The sequence below is a fragment of the Syngnathoides biaculeatus genome, chromosome 18, assembly GCF_019802595.1.
Source record: "Syngnathoides biaculeatus isolate LvHL_M chromosome 18, ASM1980259v1, whole genome shotgun sequence".
In the NCBI taxonomy this organism is placed as follows: Eukaryota; Metazoa; Chordata; class Actinopteri; order Syngnathiformes; family Syngnathidae; genus Syngnathoides; species Syngnathoides biaculeatus.
Window position 1 is genome coordinate 15,079,051 of NC_084657.1, and position 21,936 is coordinate 15,100,986.

At 41.3% G+C, this 21,936-nt stretch overlaps 3 protein-coding genes across 3 annotated transcripts in view; all 3 read right to left on the reverse strand.

Annotated features, from left to right (window-relative positions):
* fstl4 (follistatin-like 4) overlaps positions 1 to 4,661 on the reverse strand; it is a 167,412-nt gene extending 162,751 nt beyond the window's left edge. The window contains exons 1-2 of the mRNA XM_061803890.1: positions 4,639 to 4,661; positions 4,455 to 4,546 (exon numbers count right to left, since the gene is read on the reverse strand). The gene's annotated coding sequence lies outside the window, so the exon portion shown is untranslated. The remainder of the gene's footprint in view (positions 1 to 4,454; positions 4,547 to 4,638) is intronic.
* Positions 4,662 to 5,068: 407 nt separating this feature from the next.
* Positions 5,069 to 12,630, reverse strand: c18h5orf15 (chromosome 18 C5orf15 homolog). The gene is made up of 3 exons (XM_061804359.1): positions 12,493 to 12,630; positions 7,943 to 8,742; positions 5,069 to 6,413 (listed from the first exon to the last, which is right to left on the reverse strand). The coding sequence occupies exons 1-3, from the start codon at positions 12,605 to 12,607 to the stop codon at positions 6,279 to 6,281; spliced, it is 1,050 nt and encodes a 349-aa protein (XP_061660343.1). The 5' UTR covers positions 12,608 to 12,630; the 3' UTR covers positions 5,069 to 6,278.
* A 1,890-nt stretch (positions 12,631 to 14,520) lies between these two features.
* vdac1 (voltage-dependent anion channel 1) lies at positions 14,521 to 20,569 on the reverse strand. Its single transcript, XM_061804029.1, has 9 exons — positions 20,411 to 20,569; positions 18,231 to 18,300; positions 18,104 to 18,153; positions 17,809 to 17,961; positions 17,655 to 17,707; positions 16,895 to 17,122; positions 16,285 to 16,435; positions 15,310 to 15,367; positions 14,521 to 15,075 (listed from the first exon to the last, which is right to left on the reverse strand). Exons 2-9 carry the CDS (start codon positions 18,295 to 18,297, stop codon positions 14,984 to 14,986), a joined length of 852 nt encoding a protein of 283 aa, XP_061660013.1. The 5' UTR covers positions 18,298 to 18,300; positions 20,411 to 20,569; the 3' UTR covers positions 14,521 to 14,983.
* Positions 20,570 to 21,936: the final 1,367 nt, after the last annotated feature.

Sequence of the window (21,936 nt, forward strand, 5' to 3'; positions counted from 1 at the left end):
TTTCACTGCACTGGTTTCAACTGATATTGATAACAGTGCTGGTATCAATCTGATACCAGATAATCTACTCAACATAACTAAACCTGTCCAAAGCCTCAATTACAAAGAAAGAACCTGCAGGGCAGAAACCAAAATATTACCCTCATCACACTGGTATCGACTGACATCGATATCGATACTGGTATCAATCTGATACTAGGCATGTATTGTACATCACTCAATTTCTCACAAAAAAAAACATTGATGAAAAAAAATAACTAAACTTTCCTTATGTATTAATTGAAACCCCACGAAAGAAACTAAAGTACTGTGCCCATCACAGTGGCATGATTTGGTATCTAATACAGTAATGCAAACAAACAATATCAACTTTTTTTTTGGGACTCTACAGCATGAAAGTATCAATTTTATCACATTGGTATCAATCGGTAGCAATACCAGTGCGAGTATCAATTGACTTCAAATCCGATGCTAGGATTCACCCGATATCAACCTCCATATAGAAAACAACAAAAACTGCCTAAAGGTGTGGCTTGAGAAATAAGTAAATATTTTTAATAATACCGCATAACATTATGATATCCATTGATAGCAATATTTGATCAATCAGCCCACCATCAGTGCTTAAAAGCCCGCACAACAGCGTCTCAAGACATTTATTTAGCCACTAAACAACTGTGTAACGACTGTGCGACTGTAAAGCCGCCTGTTTGTTTCCAATTTCACGGCTCAAAATGGTGTTGTGCATCAATAACTCACTTTCATCTTTTTCATTTCTTTCCTTCTGTGTGATTCTTTTCAACTGCGGGCTTTATCCGCCGCGCCTTCTGTTCCATTGTGGCGGCGCCAGTGTCATCATCAGAGCCTGAGTAAAAGGGTTCAGTACGGAGCATAAAAGAAGGGAGGCGTACCCGCCTGACATTAATGACGCGTCTCACTTTTTTAATTCAATAAAAACATCATCATAAGCTACGCAATATAGGAGACGTGCAAATTGTTTCACAATTTTAAATATTTCTTAGTGTGTTGATAGCCCACGCAAGGGCTGGCTCACAGTGATACCAAATTTAAAATTATCATTTTAAGTTAAACAAATGTAATACTATATACTATACTGGACGTCCATTTCCTCAGAAACTTTACGCCAACGTCTTGTCATTTGACTACTGTAATTCCTGGCCGACAGAGCGCACCTGGTTATAAGCCTCACCAGTATATTTGAAAAGGAAATACCATTTGGTACATACATACGCCGCAGCCGTGTAAACGCCGCAAGTGCCCACATTGAAACGCGAGATATTTACAAAGAAAGACGGTACACAGAGAGCTTAACGCTACTGCCACCGCGCTAACGCTAACGCCGAGCTAACAGGGCCAGTTAAAAAAAAACAACAAAAAAAAAAACATACCAGTAAAAATCACTGAGACACGCAGTAACACGGTAGCGCAGCGCCAACAGGGCCGGACCGGTAAAAGTCACTTCCTCGGCACATATATTCCACATTTTCCACTCGAGTGCCGCCTGGCAGCTGTTAGAAAGAATGCACAAATGAGCCGCATCACCACATAAACCACAGGGTTGTAAGCGTGTGAAAAAAGCCGCGGCTTATAGGCCGGAAATTACAGTACTTTTTTTTCCCCCCATCTGACCGGAGTGAGTAAAAATGTGGCTAATGCTACTGAGTACAGAGGAGTGGAAAAGACATCCAGGAGTAGTGGTACTAAAAACTAAAAAACACCCAAGTTCATTTTAGATCTGCAGTGCAGGAGCCATCCATCCATTTTCTTAGCCGCTTATCCTCACAAGGGTCGCAGGAGTGCTGGAGCCTATCCCAGCTGTCAACGGGCAGGAAGCAGGGTACACCCTGAACTGGTTGTCAGCCAATCGCAGAGCACATCGAAACGAACAGCCGCACCATCAATCACACCTCGGGGCAATTTTGAGTGTTCCAATTAATCTTGAATGTTTTGGGAATGTGGGAAGAAACCGGAGTGCCCGGAAGAAACCCACGCAGGCACGGGGAGAACATGCAAACTCCACACAGGCGGGGCCGGGATCAAACACGAGTCCTCAGAACTGTGAGGCCAACGCTTTCCAGCTGATCCACCATGCCGGTTAATTGGTTGAGAACACAGATGGAAATTGTGCAGTCTACTAGATATTAGTTATTGTGGTAAAACAACAATACAAATATACAGTATGATCGCAGCTTATTAGAGACCATCAAATCTTGCTCCAGAAAATATATATGCATATATTTAATAAAAATATCACTGTCTTGCTGCCTCGTTGTCATAATTCCGTTCAACAACAGCTCCCTCGTGGCAGGATTGGAGATAAAAACGTTTCCCTCCAGAAGATGATGGGACGCAGACTGGTGACGGTGAAATGCAATGCAAAAGGTGGCTAAAAATAAAAATAGCCGCATACATTCAGGTGATCAAAGCCGGGGAGAGGCGGCAGAGGACAGGCATATGAAACCGCTTGATGATGATGATGCGACGACGAGACGGGGGGGACAGCCATCAAGGAGGACAAACAATAGGAGGGAGAACAATGACACAAATCACCGCAGATCTTGTTCAATAGCTCTGCAAAGGAAGGAAAATTGTAAAAGGACGAAGATGGATTTTCAAGCGGTGGCACGGTGAGGGACTGATTAGAGCTAGATTAGATATGGCGCAGCTGGAAAGCATTGGCCTCACAGTCCTGAGGACCGGGCTTCGGATCCTGGCCCCGCCTGAGTGGAGTTTGCATGTTCTCTCCGTGCCTGCGTGGGTTTTCTCCGGGCACTCTGGTTTCCTCCCACATCCCCAAAACATGCATGCTAGGTTAATTGAAGACTCTAAATCGCGCATAGGTGAGAATGTGAGCGCATGTAGCTGTTTGTATATGTGTGGCCTACAATTGGCAGCCAACCAGTTCAGAGTGTACCTCACCCCCTGCCTGAAGACAGCTGGCATAGGTTCCAAGACTCCCAAGACATCTCTGAGGATAAGCGGCTCACAAAATGGATGGATGAAATTTTAAAGAGGTGCTATAACACTGGGAAGGGTCACCCATTGACAAAGATCTTGGCAAGTATCTGAACTAGAGCAGACCAGAAGTTGACCACAATCCAATTACCGAAAACTCCACTCAGAAAAATTAGGCACACACAAAAAATAGATTAGTTGAAAAATGTCATGGACACAGCCTGTTAACCATGAATAAAATACAGATACAGTGTTGCCTTCAGATGAGTTACTTCCCTGACCACACTCGTAACTAAAAATGTATCAAATCATCTATCCTCATTGATATTAGTGGAAATGCCAATAATCTGTTCTCGCTTCCCCACCCCTACAAACAAAACAAAAAAATGGTTGGAAGATATTTGTAATAAGAAAAACAGCACACTAAAGTATTGTACTTCATAAAAAAAAAAACTAATAGCATAATTCAATAAATAGTAAATGAGCTATTTTTCTCTCATAATTGCATGTTTTAATTTATGCTATGGCCCCTTTTAATGTGTGCGTTGCGTGACAGTATCATAAAGACATTGAGATGCTCATAACTAACTGCAGAAATATAAGTTGTTCTTGCTGTGGGTTTTTGTCGTATGCTGGCTACATGTTTTGCTAGTTTGTGTTCAAATATCTGTCCTTAAAAAGGTTACAACAAAGCCAAATCGATGACAGTAGATATTTTTTTACTCCCAAGTCAAAGGAAAAAACTCGGCCGTTTAAATGTTTGGATTTTTCCCACTGGTTAAGTGGAAAATAGGCACTTTTCGAGGAAATAAAATGTTGATTTTCTCAAAATGTGTTTGTAATCACAATCCTTTAAAAAAAATAATGTGTTCAACAATTTAACACCATAAAATGAGCTCTCAAACGGCATGTAGGTTGAAGAGTAACGTTGCGTCCCCTCCATCTTTTGTCATGTTGAGTTGGATAGTTCAGCAAAGACCTCAGCGGAACATTTGCATCTCGGAAATGCACATTTCGTGTCAAAGGTTTCAAACAAGTCGTTACACCTCAATTATAGGGAATGAAATCTACTCCAAATAGTGAAATGTGCCAGTTATTGAACCACCACCAAAAAAAAAATTTGCATGCCACAAGGTGGTACCAAACCACTACTTTTGTGTAAATTAAACACTCAGCTCACTACAACATCGTTCTTTGACACCAAGATAGCATAAAGCACTGTTTGTTTGTCTGTTTTTTACTAAACGAAGATCCTCCATTGACTCCTCCGTAATTTCGTACCATCAAGTGAAATAAGTGTATTTGAAATAAAGTGTATTCAAACTGGGATTTGCAGTAAACATTTTGGCCAACCACAAGCTTTTAAGTCTTCGGTACGCTCACATTTGTTGTCCTTCTGAGGTCATGGAAATGTCATCAGTTTTCAAAACCGCGAGCAGTACTCTGCTAAAGTTATTAATATTAGACAAAATGGGTACCTTAGTTTGCCTTTGCTTAATCCCGCTTTCGTCGATATTCCTCGTTATACTTCTCTCGTCATTGCAACCATTGTCTTGTCATTGGCATAGGTCTGAAAAGCAAGTGAAAAACGCATTATTATTATTATTTTTTTTTTTTTTTCAAATACGATCTGAAAAGCTCCGGAGATAAATTAGTTTCCACCTGTCACCGTGGAGCTACACTTCCGGTTGGTTTAAAAAAAAAAATATATATATATATATATCATCTCAAAGGAAGGTGTGAATTTTTGTTTTGTATTTATTTATTTTGTATTTATTATTTATATAAAATAATTCCCTGTCCGTTTTGATTTTACGACACGGACAGCAAATGATTGTTTGGTCAGTTCAACACATTTTTTCACATCGTCCAAAATGGTCGCTCTGATTTATCCTTTTGTGTGGAAGCACTGCCCCCAAGGGGCGAAAACAAGCATGACTTTGGTGCACGCAGCGTGGGGTCGATTCAGGCTTTAGTGATGGTGTTCATTTGTCCCCTGCGACTGCACTTGTGCGACCTTTGTGTGGAGAAATAGCTCAGAAAATGGATGGATGACAAAAACTGGCAGACAACACACAAACGCTCCAATGCGTGACGTCATTTGTGCTTTATTGACAAAATCAAGTCATTCTACAGTTGATTGCAAGAGCAGTGTTGATCTTCTGCAGTGCAAAAAAAAAAGTATCTGCCCATCTGTTCAACTAAAGTGTCTTTATATTTTCAACAATATAGAGAAAGAGAAAAAGGCCATGAAAGGGTGATTTTTCGAGAAAGTAATTGTGTGGCAACAAGGCAACGAAAAGGGTGTTGTAGTAGCCACAATCAACATGGCCAACAATAGCATGAAATCAAACAAACATTGTCATGAGTAAAAAAAAAAAAAAAAGTGGATTAGATGCTTTTTGTTGGACAATAAAATTAATTACCCCCCAAAAAAGAAAAGATTAGTGAAGGCAACGATTCGTATTTCGCATGCGTACCTAGTAGGCGGCCATCACAGGAAAACATATTTGTAAAAATGATACACAACATAATCTCATAATGAAGAAGAGGAACCCATTGATTTCACAAATATTATATACCTTACCTCTTTTTTTTGCATTTTATTTAAGTAATAGTATCAAGTTTGTTTGTTTCATTTGTATTTAGTTTTTTTTATTTACATTGATATTTGTGGTATTTATATTTCTATGTGTGCTTTAAAAGAAAATGAAAAGCATTATTATATTTTTTAACATCAACGTAGAAAATTGTGAAAGCACTAATTGCATAATCTTGTACTTAGTTTGATTTTTTTTTAATTTAAATTTGCATATTAGTGGCAGAAGTTTGTCCAAAGGGAGTCTCTGTTCGAATTTTGCTGCAAATTTACATATGGGCGCATTCTGTGTTGCCGAAAAAAATAGATTATATTTAGTGAACGCCAGTGATCGACAGCGACTTCACCGAAGTCATAAAACAAAGAGGCGGCCAACCAGGAGTCCTGCACGGCAGCATCTGGCCAGTAGGGGGCGGGAGGGAGGGTGCAGAACCGTGGGGGGGGGGGGGGATGCCTGTGTGAAAGTAAAACTCGTTTCATTTGTTGGAATGTTAAAACTCCCACGGAACAAATCCAAACTACAAGGGGATGAGGTGGAGACCAGGAGAACTTAGATAAACATCATTGTAAAAATTGAAATGCCAAAAAAAGGAAAGGTGCAAGAAATATATTTCAAATTAAAAGTTACTATACAGGGAAAGAGTGGGGACAAACACGGCAACCCAACAACGGCGCACGGCCCGTGAGTTCCGAGCGCGACGGCTCAGAAGATGTAGTCGCGCGTCATCTTCAGGGACGGCATGGCCTCGTTGACGTTCTGGTCCAGCCGGTGGTACTCGACCGTGTTGCGGGAGCACAGGCTATCTTTCCAGCGGCGGCTCTGAACCAACAGTAAGATCTGACGGGAGGCACAGAAATACCACCACAATTGATACCATGACCTGATACAATAAACAATTTACAATCCGATTACAACGTGAATGGCAACAATTTCCTCTAATTTTGATGCGATTTGGTGCAATTGACTTCCAGTTACAATGTGGCAATAGAATTCGTCCAGAAAACGATTGAACACGATAGATTGATTCCAAAACAAAGTACATTCCAAAGAGATTCAACACGATTCATGGCTGTTACAATGGGATTAGATGGGATTCCCTCCAATTATAATGAGATATGAATCTCTACAATTATGACGGGTTTTGATACAATTCACTCCAATCTCAGTGTGATTTAATACAATCCCTTCCTATGACAATGTGATACGATTCATTTAATTATGAAGTGACTCCAATGAGGTCCCCTGAATTCTGACATGGTATGGTCCAATTCACTCCAATTACGATGTGCTATGATTCATTCCAGTTACAATATTACCCAAACAAATCCAATTATAAAGTAAGAATGTGATTCACAGCAATAACAATGTGATTTGACATGATTCACTGTAATTATAATACTTCAATTACGAATTGACTCAATGCGCTCCAATCAACTATCGTTGGGAAATAATTTCATATGGCTGAACTCCAATTGAAATTTGATTTGACTCGATTTGATTCAGTTACGATGAGGCTTGATATAATTAACTCCTATTTCAATATGATTTGATACCAATCCCTCAACAACGTGTTTTGATACATTTGCCTCTAATTATGATGCGATTTGGTGCAATTGAGTTCCAGTTACAATGTGGCAATAGAATTCATTCAGATAACGATTGAATGTAATAGAGTGATTCCAAAACAAAGTACATTCCAAAGAGATTCAACACGATTCTTGGCTATTACAATGAGATTTGATGGGATTCCCTCCAATGATAATGAGATATGAATCTCTACAATTATGCCGGGTTTTGATACAATTCACTCCAATCTCAGTGAGATTCAATACAATCCCTTCCTATGACAATGTGGTATGATTCATTTAATTATGAAGTGACTCTATTGAGGTCCCCTGAATTCTGACATGGTATGATCCGATTCACTCCAATTATGATGTGATACGATTCATTCCAGTTACAATTTTATCCAAACAAATCCAATTATAATGTAAAAATGTGATTCACAGCAATAACAATGTCATTTGATATGATTCACTGTAATTACAATACTTCAATTACGAATTGACTCAATACGCTCCAATCAAAAATCATTGGGAAATAATTTCATATGGCTGAACTCCAGTTGAAATTTGATTCGACTCAATTTGATTCGGTTACGATGAGGCTTGATATAATTAACTCCTATTTCAATATGATTTGATACAAATCCCTCAACAACGTTTTTGATACATTTCACTCCATTTACAACGTGATTGAATACAATGGACTAAAATTACAATGCGATTCAATTAAGATGCAATCCGATTCATTCTAATATTGATTTGACACAAACGTGCTAAATGAGAGAAGAAGATGGCACTGACCTTCCTCTTGTTGTGGTAAGTGATGTAGATGATGGCCACCAGGAAAGCCAGGATTACCAGGTGGAAGAAGAAGTGCGAGTCCTCGTCCTCCGTGTTGTAGGCACCAGGTAGTTTGTAGCTGACGTCTTCCTTGACGTCAGGCGTCTCCAGTCGGATCTCCCTCTGGTCCGGGTCCTTGCCGTCATCCTCGTTGGCCTCCAAGGGATACAAGCCGTCACCGTAGGCCCCCTGGTCATCGTCCCCATCGTAGTCGTCGTCGTCGTCTTCAGACTCCACGTGAGCCGTCTCGTCTTTGCCGGCGGGCTGAAGCAGGTCTGACTCCAACTCCTGCAGGGTGGTCGCGGTCTGCGCCTCGGAGGTTTTAGCATCAAAGGCGGTGGTCTCCTCTGCACCGGGTTTGGTGGGCTCAGGGATTTTGGAATCAGTGGTGGTTTCTGGAGGTTTAGGAGTGCTGGGTGACGACATAACCACCGGAAGCGTGGGACCTTTAGTCTCATTGTGCGTTTGCTTGGGGACGTTTTCCGAGGAATCGATGACCACCAAAGATTTGTCGCTGTTGTCCTTAGGCACGGGTTGACTCAAATTCGTCTGATTGACTTTGGGGGTAAGGGCTTGGACAGGTTTGGTCTGCTGAGCGTCAGAGTGGACAAGCGCCGTGTCAGAAGTAGCGTTGTGGGGCGACTGCAAGGCTTCGTCTTGCGTCGTCAAATCTTTTGTGTCCGTCCCAGCGGGACTTTTGGAAATGGTGATCGGGGGAGGTTTCGCTGGCAAGTCTAAACTCGCGTTCTTGGTAGGTGCATCTATGAGGAGAAAGATGAAATATGACTCAAACATTCACGTTAGGGCCACCTGCACATCAATTAAGGTGACTAAATTGAAAAATATGCCAATCATTTACTGTCGGTGACTCCTGCGGTCCATCGACGGATGTACGACAAAGATTCTTATTGGGGAACGTTTTGAGGCTCCCCATATACTGCATTATATTTGATTGAACAACAAACAAAATAGAATAGCATTGGATATAATGGACTGTGTATATATATATATATATATATATATATATATATATAACTATAGTAAGTTTCTTTCAGCTTGTCCCGTTAGGGGTCGCCACAGCGTGTCATCTCAGACGAAACGTTCATATTTGTTTGGCGCAGTTTTTACGCCGGATGCCCTTCCTGGTGGCACGATGGCGCAGCTGGAAAGCATTGGCCTCACAGTTCTGAGGTTCCCGGGTTTAATCCTGGACCCGCCTGTGTGGAGTTTGCATGTTCTCCCCGTGCCTGCGTGGGTTTCCTCCGGGCTCTCCAGTTTCCCTACCACATCCCAAAAACATGCAACATTAATGGGACACTCTAGATGTGATTGTTGGTGCAGCTGTTTGTCTCGATGTGCCCTGCGATTGCCTGGCAACCGGTTTCAGGGTGTACCCCGCCTCCTGCCCGTTGACAGCTGGGATAGGCTCCGGCGCTCGCCGCGACCCTTGTGAGGGTAAGCGGCTAAGAAAATGGATGGATGGAAGAGCAAGTGATACGACATTTGCAATGTTGCAATGCTGTTGTTTTTTTATACTTCTTGATCCACCAAAAGCCAAGACTCCATGAATACAGGCAATTTATGTTCAGTGGAAACGTAATCTTAAAAATGGGATGTAATTCTAAAATTAATTTTACTTATTTTGTTACGTCCGACACGGCACACAGTCTGGGTAGTGGCATGTATTCGTCATCTACCAGTACCACAAACCTCCATTCATACACTCTGTGACTGCCACACACTTTTTTGTTTTGGGCTTTTTAATGAATATCAGCCCATGTAGAGGCGTCACCCAGGAGGAAACCTTCGCCGGGATTTGAGGCAAAAAGGATCCATTCATACACATAGCATAAACAGTCAGTGAACAGGAGGGCTTTGTGGCATGATGGAATCTCATGACTACATGCATTGAAAGGCTAAACCTTCCCGCACACTGTAATGATATACTATTTAGTAATAGGGTTATAGCAGAAGTCCATTTTTTCTCTTAATGTTACAATCAGCAGCTTTTCAAATCTTAGCCGTTAGCCTAATTAAAATAACTAGGGATGGGAAAGTAACAATACCAGGTACTGGACCAATCAGAATCACCCTTACTGGCTAATTATGTGACAACACACAAGGAATTTGTCTGTGTTAGTTGGACCCACTCCAATACGACATACATGTTGAGTATGAAAAAAAGCAGACGACTCAGTCTTATTTCAAGGTTTTAGGTACACGTGAAAGCTGTAGATTACCAGACACTGATAATTAAATTTAAAAAAAATAAATAAATCTGACAACTCTTCCTCGACAGCAGTTTGCACTACACTACCCTCACCTATAGGCACGAGCTGTGGGTCATGACCGAAAGAACAAGATCCCGCATACAAGCAGCTGAAATGAGAGTCCTCCGCAGAATGTCCAGATTCAACCTTAGAGATAGGGTGAGAAGCTCCTCGGTACTTCCGGGAGGGGCTCGGTGTCGAGCCGCTACTCCTCCGCATTGAGAGGGGCCAGATGAGGTGGCTGGGACCTCTGATTCAAATGCCTACCGGACGCCTCCCTGATGCCAAACCCCCGGGAATGACCCAAGACACGCTTGACCTGTGAACGCCTCGGGATCCCCCCCAGAAGAGCTGGAGGAAGTAGCTGGTGAGAAGGAAGTCTGGCCATCCCTGTTAAACCTATTGCCCAAGCGACCCAACCTCAGATAATCAATAGAAAATAGATGGATGGACATTTGACAATATAACTTCCAATAAACTGCCTCTGGTCAACTAATGCACTCCAAGTTACCCCAAAGAAACCAGTTTAGTTAACTTTTAATGTTCTGCTACTGGTCTATAAATCACTAAACGATTTAGGTCCTGAATACATGAAAGAAATGCTTACGGAATACAAACCCAGTAGAGCTCTGAGATCAAGTGACTCAGGTCAAATAGTGGAGCGCAAAGTCTTAAGCAAACACGGCGAAGCAGCATTTAGCTATTACGCTGCACAAAAATGGAAGAAGTTGCCAACAGAGGTGACGTCAGCCCCAAGTGTGAATGTTTTTAAATCAAAGTTGAAAATGCTCCTTTTTTCTCACGCTTTTTAGAATATATCCACTTTTTGATCATATTACGTGCACTCTATGTGGTTTTAATTGTCTTTTTTTAATATTTGTTTGTCATTTTTATGCCATTTTAAATGTTTTATCTCTTGGTTTTTCAAATGCCTTTGATCATGTAAAGCACATTGAGTTACCTTGTGTATTAAATGCGCTATACAAATAAATTTGCTTCGCTTTGCGAATATCCCAAATGCCCATGCTTGGTGTATCACATTATTTTATTAGTAAGCTTGTTGTGTCAGTTTGGCTCTCAGACAAACACGAAATTGGGGAACGAGAATTAGAAATAACAATTAAAAAAATTACATCATGTTTTCTTCTGAGCGACGTTTAAAGTCCACTCCTGCGACTGATATTTTATAGCTTTTGCCCAACTTCAGAGACTCTTTTTTTTCAAACCAAGGGTTTAATTTGTGACACGTTATGAGGACATCCGAAGTGAGTCCATCCAGATGAAGACAACAAATCATTTTAGCTACCCATTGAGGGACACTTCCCTCGGGGCAGAAAAAAAAACATTTATTACTATGGAATGCACGGCTTAGTAGACACATTTAACTTCATCTTCTTAAATGTGACATGATCCCGCACTTTGCATATTCTGTCTTTTATTTATTCTTCCAGACATTTTGCTTCAAGTTTTATTTGTAATTGAATTGTTCAAGTTATTAAATTGATTCAGTCCTACGGCTGCAGTTAAAATGATAAATAAACTCTGGACATTAGATGAGTAAATAACATGGAAGAATAGGTTTGCTGCTTAACACAAAGTTGGTAAGTGTTAATAAATGTCCCCGCTAGTCTCTGCAGTTGGGTAAATGAAAGGTCTGTATTCTACATAAGTATAATGGGTACTGGAGAATAATTACCACAAAGTTGGACACAATAAAGTAGCTAATACTGTCTCATCTATGCTGTTGAATAGATTAAAACTACATATACAGTAGAATAGCTATATTGCGTTCAAGAACATTTAAAAAAAAAAACATGAAATAATAAAAGTGTCTCATTTGCCGGAATTTGTTTTGTTCATTGGTTGGGGTTTGACCAAAATTCTGGGATTTAAACGTGCATTTGACCATAGGTAAGCAAAAATATTGACGCTGATTAGCTCAAGCCAACTGTTTACCTGAAGTGTAATAGGGGTGTAATAGACTCAAAGAGTGGCACTATCTGGCGACGGGTGACATGTCCAAACGCGCCATGGTGACGTTCTGTTTTGGGGCACGTAGCACTGCTACACAATTATAAGCAAAAAAATATATAATAACGGCAAAAATCATCCGATTGTCAGCTGTCAATCGCATCAGCTGACTCGATTGAAAAGCGGCGACAGGCTAGCGAAGTAGCATTATGGCAAATTCAAGAGTACTCCTTAAAAAAATGCCGTCGTGTGACAAGTATACGAGTTTACCTGTCGAGGTTAAGTTCGGGGGAGCTGACAAGACGCCGCCGAAAAGCATAAATTGGAGGGAGACGACAAATAGGCAGAGAGAGCCACTCTTCCTGATTCGTTCCATCGTCGCCATGTTGATTTGTGCTGAGGAAGGGGCGTGGCTTGGGCAGTGGCGTAAAAACTGGTGACGTAAAACGTCATGCGTCATACAGGTCGTCATCGAATTTTAAAAAGGGAAGGTATTATGACAAGATTTGTGTGTGATAAAGCTCTGGGCTATGTGATTAATCTTATTTTACTAAATGGTAAAATTTACTTCAAGTGAGAATCTCCAAATGCCTTCCAAATTTTCAAATATTAATTGCAAACGAATACTTTAAAATAATTCTTTTACCGGTATCTACTGATATATATTAGACCAGTATAATACCTTTTAATATTTTACAGTGCCTTATCATTAATAGGACATGAATGAAAAGTCTACTGTGCTTCATAAGCATCATCCTTTTTGTTTTGTTTATTGTTAGTATTGTTTTGTACTTTACTCACAAAACAATGTTATACTGACCAATTCCCTATGTATGACTCTATGTACGTTTTTATCTGAAAATTTCAATAAAGATTTTTTGGGGGGAAAAAGTGAGCTTTTACTCATAGAGACGTAATGTCTGGTCACTTGTAAAACATTTTGGTTGGTGCAATGTTATAAATACATGGACGTGACTCAAACACTAAATTTGATACAGGAGGATTGCTATTGCAATGACAAGTACTGTATCAACGTCATCGGCTACTTTATGCTAATCAATCCAAATATGAATATTAATACAAGTTTTTCCTCTTTATAACAGGAATGTGCAGTATAAGGGTTTTTTTTCCGATACCAGGATTATTGCACAATTATTACATAGTAATGTGATTGGTATCCCTGGATAAGTCAGTTTTGCCTCTGCTACATCGACATCATGATGTATCATATCATTTTCTTAAAGTATATGGATTATTGTACAGTTGCTGTCCTGTGATGCCTGGAGCTACACTGGATATATGACAAAACGATTCATTGTTCCAATGTATTATAAATGTTTTTTTTAATGATAGAAATTATCGCTCAAAATGCTTGAACACAAAACCGTGGATATTGTTGGATTTTTCTTTCATAGTTTGTTATTGCAACATGTTGGAACTGGTTTTCTTCAAACATACTAAAACCGTTATGATCCCATACATTTTGGAGGTGTTTGTAAAGAATTCTATGTTTTCGCAGTTAAATCAGTAATGTGATATATCATCCATCCATCTTCTTTGCCGCTTATCCACACGAGGGTCGCAGGGAGTGCTGGAGCCTATTCTGACCGTCAACTGGCAGGAGGCAGGGTACACCCTGAACTGTTCGCCAGTCAATCGCAGGGCACATGGAGACAGACAACAGCCGCACTCACAATCACACCTATGGGCAATTTAGAGCATCCAAATAATGTTGCATGTTTTTGGGATGTGGGAGCAAACCCACGTAGGCACGGGGAGAACATGCAAACTCCACACAGGCGGCTCCGGGATTGAACCCGGGACCTCAGAACTGAGAGGCCAACGCTTTACCAGCTGGGTCACTGTGCCGCCTCCATCCATTTTTAATATTTATCTTGTTAGGCTTGCGGTGCACTGGAGCCTATTTTAGCTGACTTCGGGTGAGAGGCAGATTACACCCTGAACTGGTCACCAGTCAGGTGTAGGGCACACAAACATATCATACGATAACTGAATCACAATATGATTGCAAAAATGAAGGTCTGGATCTCAGTTATGTAGACAGTAGGCCCATTTTTTTTTTTTTGTTTGAGATGTTCTTTATTCAGGAAATGACAATACCGTCAGGAACACGATAACACGATTAAGCCTGTGTGGAAGACCACCACTTCCTGTTTCGATCCAGTAACTCTCATCCATAAGTGTCCATTTTTGATCAAGCGGTTCTTAAGACTTCACAGGTGGATAACACTACACGGGGGTGGTCATAAAATAACATTTTCTTATCCTATATATATATATATATATATATATATATAAAACAAGACAAGACAAAGAATGTGCACATTGGGGTGTCGTGTTTATGGGTGTGCAGCCATCCAATCTTGTCCTCATCAGCAAGAAATGCTATTTGTGTCATAATGAGCTTTGTTCTTTTTGAACAGCTACACAATGGACACGCACACAACTGAAAATGATGTGCTCAAAAGCTACTTGTTCCCTTGAAAGCCACACACTTAAAATTTCCTGCTTTGTTCTCAGCCGTGTCCAAATATTAAACATTCCCTTAAAAGTGGTCCTTTAAAAGTGGGAGGCCTTCGCCACTCGCGGTGGGAGGGTGACTGGCTTGCCTCCAGATGTGGCACATCTCAAGGTATTGGGATGGGATGGGGGGAGTCGTGAGGGTTCAATTTTTTTAATTTAAATTGAGGATTAGTGGGAGTGGACTGGAGGGGGCGTCAGCGAGATGTGCGTGCACGCCTTATGCCTGGAACTCGAGTCCGAGGCCCAGCTTGTGGCCTCCGGCGTTGATGTTCTTGCCGTCGAGGAGGGCGGACAGCGTCAGCTTGATGCCTGAACCAGAACACGCAGATTCACAGTGAGTACAAATTCTGCACAAGGACTACGAGATTCAGACAGCATTTACGCATCCAAGCATGTGGCATTTAGGGGTCAACGTTTAAAAAAAAAAAAAAAAAAAAAAAAAGTTGTTCTCCATTTAGACACAATGTCCCGTCTTAGTTGAGTTTGGGTTACTCAGTACCTGCTCGTTTAGAGAGTATTATTTAGAAAAATAAACATTCTCACCTGGCTTGAGAGTCTGAGTGTATCCCAGACCAATGAGGCTGGAGTTGTTAACCTTGGCCTGTGAGAGAAGATGTGAATTAATCAAGTACGTCGAAAAAAGTATGTTGGGATGAGAAAAGGTGTAATTACAGCTTGATTATTTCTACCAGAAGGAATGTGACCTGACTTTTTCGTTTCCTGTTTTTGGGAACCATCAAATTCCCCAGTATGCTCCGTCAACAAGCAATGACAAAAATTTCCCGTCATTTCCGGCCTATAAGCCGCGACTTTTTTCACACACTTTCAACCCTGCGGTTTATGCGTTGATGCGGCTAATTTGTGATTTTTTTTTTTTTTTTCCTAAGGGCCGCAAGGCGGCACTCGAGCGGAAAAGGTAAGCGTGAGACCGGTGGAATATATGTGCCGAGGAAGTGACTTTTACCGGTCCAGCCCTGTTAAGCGCTGCGCTAGCGTATTACTGCCATGTCTCAGTGATTTTTACCAGCATGTTTTTTTTTTTAACCGGCACTGTTAGCTCGGCGTTAGCATTAGCGCAGGGTCGCTAGCGTTAAACTCTGTACCGCCTTTGTAAATATCTCGTGTTTCAATGTGGGAACTTGCGGCTTTTACACAGCTGCGGCGTATGTATGTACCAAATGGTATTTCTTTACAAATGTACTGGGTGAGGTTATAACCAGGTGCGTACTGCAGGCCGGGAATTACGGGAAATGTTTCACAATTTAATATTGTCTCTGTCTAGTAAACTTGTCTTAAATTTGGTTACAAACAACCAAATATCTGTAGTAGAAGTTTATATTTGAAGGGCCCATTGAAGAAGCTAAAAGTACTCTGAAATGGCAACTTGAAAGCAAAATGTCAGACTTCCTGTGTCATTTCTGGTCTGGCTTCTTGAGAGTTTTTGTGGGTCTACCCATGATAGACATTAAACTACCTTCAGGGGCTACATGGCCAAAGAAAGCGGGCGACCCCACTCACGGAGAAAGACGCGTCGGGATCAATCTGGTACTTGGCTGCGATGCCAAAGCGGGTGTTGCTGTTGCCAGCAGTCCAGGCCAGATTGACGGCCGTCTCCAGCTGCTCATTCACCTTCTGGTAGATGGAGCCACCAAACTCTGTGCCGTCATTTCTGCAATGAGTAATTGAGGCAGAATTTTAAGTAAAGATCTTAACAAGCAATACTATCTTTAAGTGACAGGTGGTTGTACAAACAGGATCCGCTCATGTGACCTTGTCAAGACACGGGGCTTAGCCGTGATCTCAGCACGGTCTTGGGCGATGGGGGGTAGGGGAGGCTGTTTGCCGACTTGGCCATTCACCCACGCACCCACTGAATGGCATTAAGTGTCCTGCTCTTACAGTCAAGGGACTTCTCTTTTTGATGGGGGAACTACCTCGGTTCCCCGACGCTGTGTTAAATCCCACCACCCATGTAAAAATAACTACAAGGCACCCAGCAAGCAGTATAACTCAATATGACTCCTCTGGTAGATATCACAATCACGTCAATACCAAATGCTAAAAACAGCCGCAATGTTGTCTGATTCACACATTAGTTCATTTATAAAAAAGTATCTTTGAACCTTACACGTTGGTATGCAGCTGGAACTCGTCCGTCTTGTACCCGACAGCAAAGTTGCTCTGGGTGATCCGGTTGCGGCCAGCCTCGAAGGTCACCTGATAGCCGGCCAGCCAGCCCTCGAAGCCCACCACGCCGGCACCGTGCACGGCCGTGCCGTTGATGTCGTAGTTGACGTCGCAGCCCAGGTTTATGTGGTCGCACTTGTAGGCTGTCTTGAGCTTGCCGCCCTTTTTGCTACAAGAAGTCTCAAGTTAAAACTGACCTTTCTGGGCAATTTAGAAAAACATAAAATGGAAAAATAATAGAATAATAAAAATAAGCCCTAAAAATATGTGCATTCAACATTTTAAAATAAATTATAAACTATTTAAAAATACACTAAAAATAAAACACAAATGAAAACAAAATCCAAACCAAAATTGAAATAAATGAAATGAATAAAAAGTATTATAAATACAAAATAAAACTATTTTAAAAAATAACAGCCAAATCATAACTATATAATACAGAACATATATTTATTTTGATTTTAAAAAAAAAAAACAATCAAGTGAAAACATTTTGAAAAATATATCAACCTACAGCGTTAATCTGAAACAATTAAAAATGAAGCAAAACGAAATTTAGAGGTAAAATATAATCAATATAAATAAAAATAATGTGCAAAAATTAAAACAAAATACAAATCATATATATGTAGATATCAGGAAATATCAAATAAATGCAAATAATATAAAATCTTAATGGCTTGTTAAAATAAGCTTACCCGGTGTTTGGTGAGAAGGAGGAGTCAAATGTCAACTTCAGACCCTTGGCCAACTGCAGAGAACGTCACAAAACCAAAGATAAGCTCACTTGGATACGACAACAATAATAAACTTAAGGTCAGTGTTCCACCTCTCCATCTATTCTGCACCCACCTGGTCCTCGATGGTGATTTCAGTGGCCAGCGTGTTGTCGGTGTTCCACTTCTCCGTGAAGGTCAGACCGTGCTCGGCCCACTTGTACTTGGTTTCCAGTGAGCCGGCCACCTTGCTGGTCTCGGTGTTGGCCGTGCCCGTGCTGGTGAACTCCTGCAAATTGGGGAAAAATCTTAGCGTGTGAAAGTCGCTACATTGATAACGTCTGTATAGGAATTAGCCAATCGGCATAAAATATTTAAGTCCGCTCAGTTTGTGGTGGCAGAGCAAGATAATCAAGGTGCCAAAGTTTTACCAGTCCATTCTCAGACTTTGTTTTTAAGTCCAGCTTGATTAGCCCAAAGCCTGTGGAGAAAAAAAACAATTAAGTGTCCCAGAGTGAAGCTAGAGACGTCATTTCGCACCAAAGCCTTGCTGCTCACCGTATCCCTTGGTGAAAACATCCCGGGCAGACTTTCCCAAGTCAGCATAGGTTGGAGGTACGGCCATGTTCTGCAATAACAGGATGAGGTGACGCGTTAGGGAGGCACACAATGAAGGAAAGAGTTTATTCAACAGCTTTTTTTATCAATCATTTCAATGAAGTCATGTTGTGTAGTCACCACAAGGGGTGCAATTCATTGAGGCCCAACCAGTACTGTCGAACTCAAAACATATCTCACTGTAAACTCTAACTGAATCTATCAAATACATTTTGAATTCTATGTTCTACCGATTATCCCAATGAATAATTGGGTAAAGACTTATTTTGCATTATCAAATAATTACATTTGCTTTTTCTCCACTCATTGTCCCCATCCTCACATTCAACGGTGCTCTCTTGGATTTGTGTGTTGATGGCTTTAAACGGCAGGTGGGCTCGTCTGGTGAGTGCCGTGGGTGTCAAATGATCGGGTGTGTCGACTAGACTGCCTGTTAACTGGCGTTGTTGAGTGATAGGGTCTGTGTTTTGGTCACCGACAGCCCGGGTGCGAGTGTATGTGCTATGTGTTCATTTCCTTTCCGTTTGTTTAATAAAGCAATTGAAAGCAGTCACCTGTATCTCTATGACCACTTGCGGAGGCATGACATTATCTTGTAACTATCAAAATTAAATTTATTCAATAGTGACGATTAGTTATTGTATATGCACTGCTACAGAACACTCGTATTGTCCTGATTAAGTGTGTAATCATCACAAATTACGGAACTATGTATTGATCACAAACCATATGTTCTTTGTCTTGCCGCCATCGCGGCGACTTCTACACAGCGTGGTGTATGCGACTGTAGTGACGTCAGGCTGAATGAAATTATCCCTGCCAAGTTTCGAGAGAGAGGGAGATTCTGCTTTTTTTGTAATTGAATTATTTGAGTTATCCGATTAATTATTGCAGGAACTACTGTGGGTAAAACTGTAACTGTATAAATTTGCAACAAACTGATGGAAAGAGAAGAAGTGGTGTTCCCAAGGTCGACAAAGTTTCCACATCAATAACTAACTTCAGCCCATTTTGTGACACAAACACATTTGAATGTTAATGGGTTTGGTTCTGAGCTTTAACTTTTCCGTTCCACATTTTAGTTGTTTGAATTTGATTTCCTTACATAATAACTTGCGTAAAAAGCTGACTCTCTATGCGCTGTGTAGAATCAATATAAATGTCACTTTTGAGCAAGCTCTTTCACAGTTCAACATGAAGAATGATGACAGCACCGCAGTTTTCGCACTTCAACAGTCACGCAAGGTACTTGATAACATTAACACATATTTTTGATAGCGGGTATGTGGACAATGTAGACCGCTTCTACGGTTGAACAGCAATCTGTTCTTCCACGATTATCAGCAGTGAATGAGGGAGGCCAAAGCGATGATACTGCACAGCCACCTTTTACCTGCCTGGGTTTAAACCTCTCCTTTAGCCAACAACTGCACCCTCTTCCTCCAGTTATTGCCTCACCATGGCCAAAATCCAACTCTTGACTTCGTTAAACAATGATTTAACTTGTGCCTCCATCTGCCTTGCCATGCTACACAGTGTGCCAAAAGGCCTTGAGGTGAAATAAGAAGCTTGTAAGATCCTTGACTGTCATAAAAGTCCCAAGGGCTTCTATGCCATGGAGACAGACAGACATGCTCAAGCCAATGACTCACCCACAGCATCCCAAAATGTGTTTTCTCTCTTTTACTCTACTCTAATAAAACGCTTATTTGGGTTTTTGTAGAATGAAGTATGGCATGCCAAATGACCCAAATAAAGCGGAGGTGATGTGACTCTTATGTGCATTAGCATTAGCTACTACCCTCCAAGGTGGACATCGGCCAAACGTCTCCTTATCGCTTAATTGTAGTAGTTACTAAATGCTTAGTGGTTAATAAGTCAAAATGTGCCATTCCCGGCAAACTAAGTTTTGTTGGTCCTATTTAGCGTGATACGTGTGGACTGAAAGTGACAAACGACCGCATCGTAAGTCATTAGCCGCCAAGCTAACTACGGGCCTCGCCTCGGAGCTTCATTCACCTCTAACGACTTCAAATGCTAAAGCTAAAAAGCTAACACGTATGACACACAACGGGCACGTAAAGGGCGACGCCGGCATTTTAGGGTATCGAATTCCGTACCTCAGTGTGCGGGTTTCCCGTCCGGAACGTGTGGACTGGCACGGCGAAAAGGGAGGAGGAAGGACGAAGAGAAGGAGGCGGCGGCTCCGCGGAGGGCACGTTACAAGTCACACAAACCCCAAGCAAAGATACTATCGGAGGGGGGCGGGGGGAGCCTCTATGGAGGTGCAAGATGGTTCCCCCCTCCGTCGTTGCACTTGTTTGGTGTCTCAGCTCGAGACGACGGGGAAATAATACAAACGCACATTAATAAGTATTTTAACAAAGCCAAGCAGCTCCTCCAACATCTTCCTGTATTTTTCAGGACTGTATTTCATCTTTTATACAGCGAATGATATTGGACTCCTTCTCAAATTCGTATAGTTTTGCGTAGTTTCCCCATTTTGATGTTTAAGATCATCAAACAAATGCAAGAATCAGACACTTATAACCCAAGTGTACTTGCTGTTAAATGGTGATTGTAGTTATTAAGGATAAAAACTATTCAGTTACTTTGTCCTGTGTGGAAAAAGTAATGGGCCCAACTTCAGCAGCAACAACTGAACTCAAGGATTTTCCATAACTACATCTCTGTAGAGATATTTTGGCCCATTCTTCCATTGAGAATTGTTTGAATTTAGCAAAAATGAAGGATTTTTGAGCATGAACAACCTTTTTAAGGTCATACCGCTGCATTTCAATCAGATTTAAGTCTGTCACTCCAAAACCTTCATTTTGTTTTTCGAAAGTCATTCAGAAGTTGAGTTTCTGGTGGGTTTTGAATGGTTATCCTGGTGCAGAGGCCAAGTGTGTGTCAGCTTGAGGGCACAAACCGATGGCTGCATATTCCCTTTCAGGATTTTCTCATCAAGCGCTAGGAAGAATCACCACTGGTCCATGTTTTTCTCCATGTGAGGATAATGGTTCTCCCTGTCGTTCACTAGAATTCTAAAGCTTTAGAAATGGCTTCTTGGAATCCTTTCCAGACTGATAGATGTCAATTACTTTATTTCTTGACTGTTCTGTAATTTGGAATATATCCATCCATTTTCTTTGCCGCTTATCCTCAGGAGGGTCGCGGGGAGAGCAATAGCCTATCCCAGCTATCAACGGGCAGGAGGCGGGGTACACTCTGAAGTGGTTGCCAGCCAATTGCAGGGCACATCGAGACAAACAGTTGCACTCACAATCACACCTTGGGGCAATTTAGAATGTCCAATTATTGTTGCATGTTTTTGGGATGCGGGGAGAAACCGGAGTGCTCGCAGAAACTCCACACAGGCGGGGCCAGGATCGAACCCGGGTCGTCAGAACTGTGAGACCAACACTTTACTAGCTGACCAACCGTGCCGCCCAATTTGGAATATCGTTTTTCACATATTACAGATATAATCATACTGGTCCATTTTAGAGGTATTCATTCAGCAATATGTGGTGATTCTGCAGCATTCCAAGAAGATGTTTTGAATTTTTTGTTGACCGATTTAGCTACATGCAAACACAACCCATTAAAAAAAAAAAGTTAAAATTATTTTTAACAGCATTTT

Bases quoted from the DNA above. Each gene is read 5' to 3' on its own strand.
- c18h5orf15 (XM_061804359.1), bottom strand. From the start codon at position 12,607: ATGGCGACGATGGAACGAATCAGGAAGAGTGGCTCTCTCTGCCTATTT. The intron at 8,743-12,492 runs GTAAACTCGTAT...TTCTCCTCATAG, and splicing joins CCCGAACTTAACCTCGACAG to ATGCACCTACCAAGAACGCG. The intron at 6,414-7,942 runs GTCAGTGCCATC...GCCTCCCGTCAG, and splicing joins CTTACCACAACAAGAGGAAG to ATCTTACTGTTGGTTCAGAG.
- vdac1 (XM_061804029.1), bottom strand. From the start codon at position 18,297: ATGGCCGTACCTCCAACCTATGCTGACTTGGGAAAGTCTGCCCGGGAT. The intron at 17,962-18,103 runs GTAAAACTTTGG...CCCAATTTGCAG, and splicing joins CAAAGTCTGAGAATGGACTG to GAGTTCACCAGCACGGGCAC. The intron at 17,708-17,808 runs GTGGGTGCAGAA...CGTTCTCTGCAG, and splicing joins AAATCACCATCGAGGACCAG to TTGGCCAAGGGTCTGAAGTT.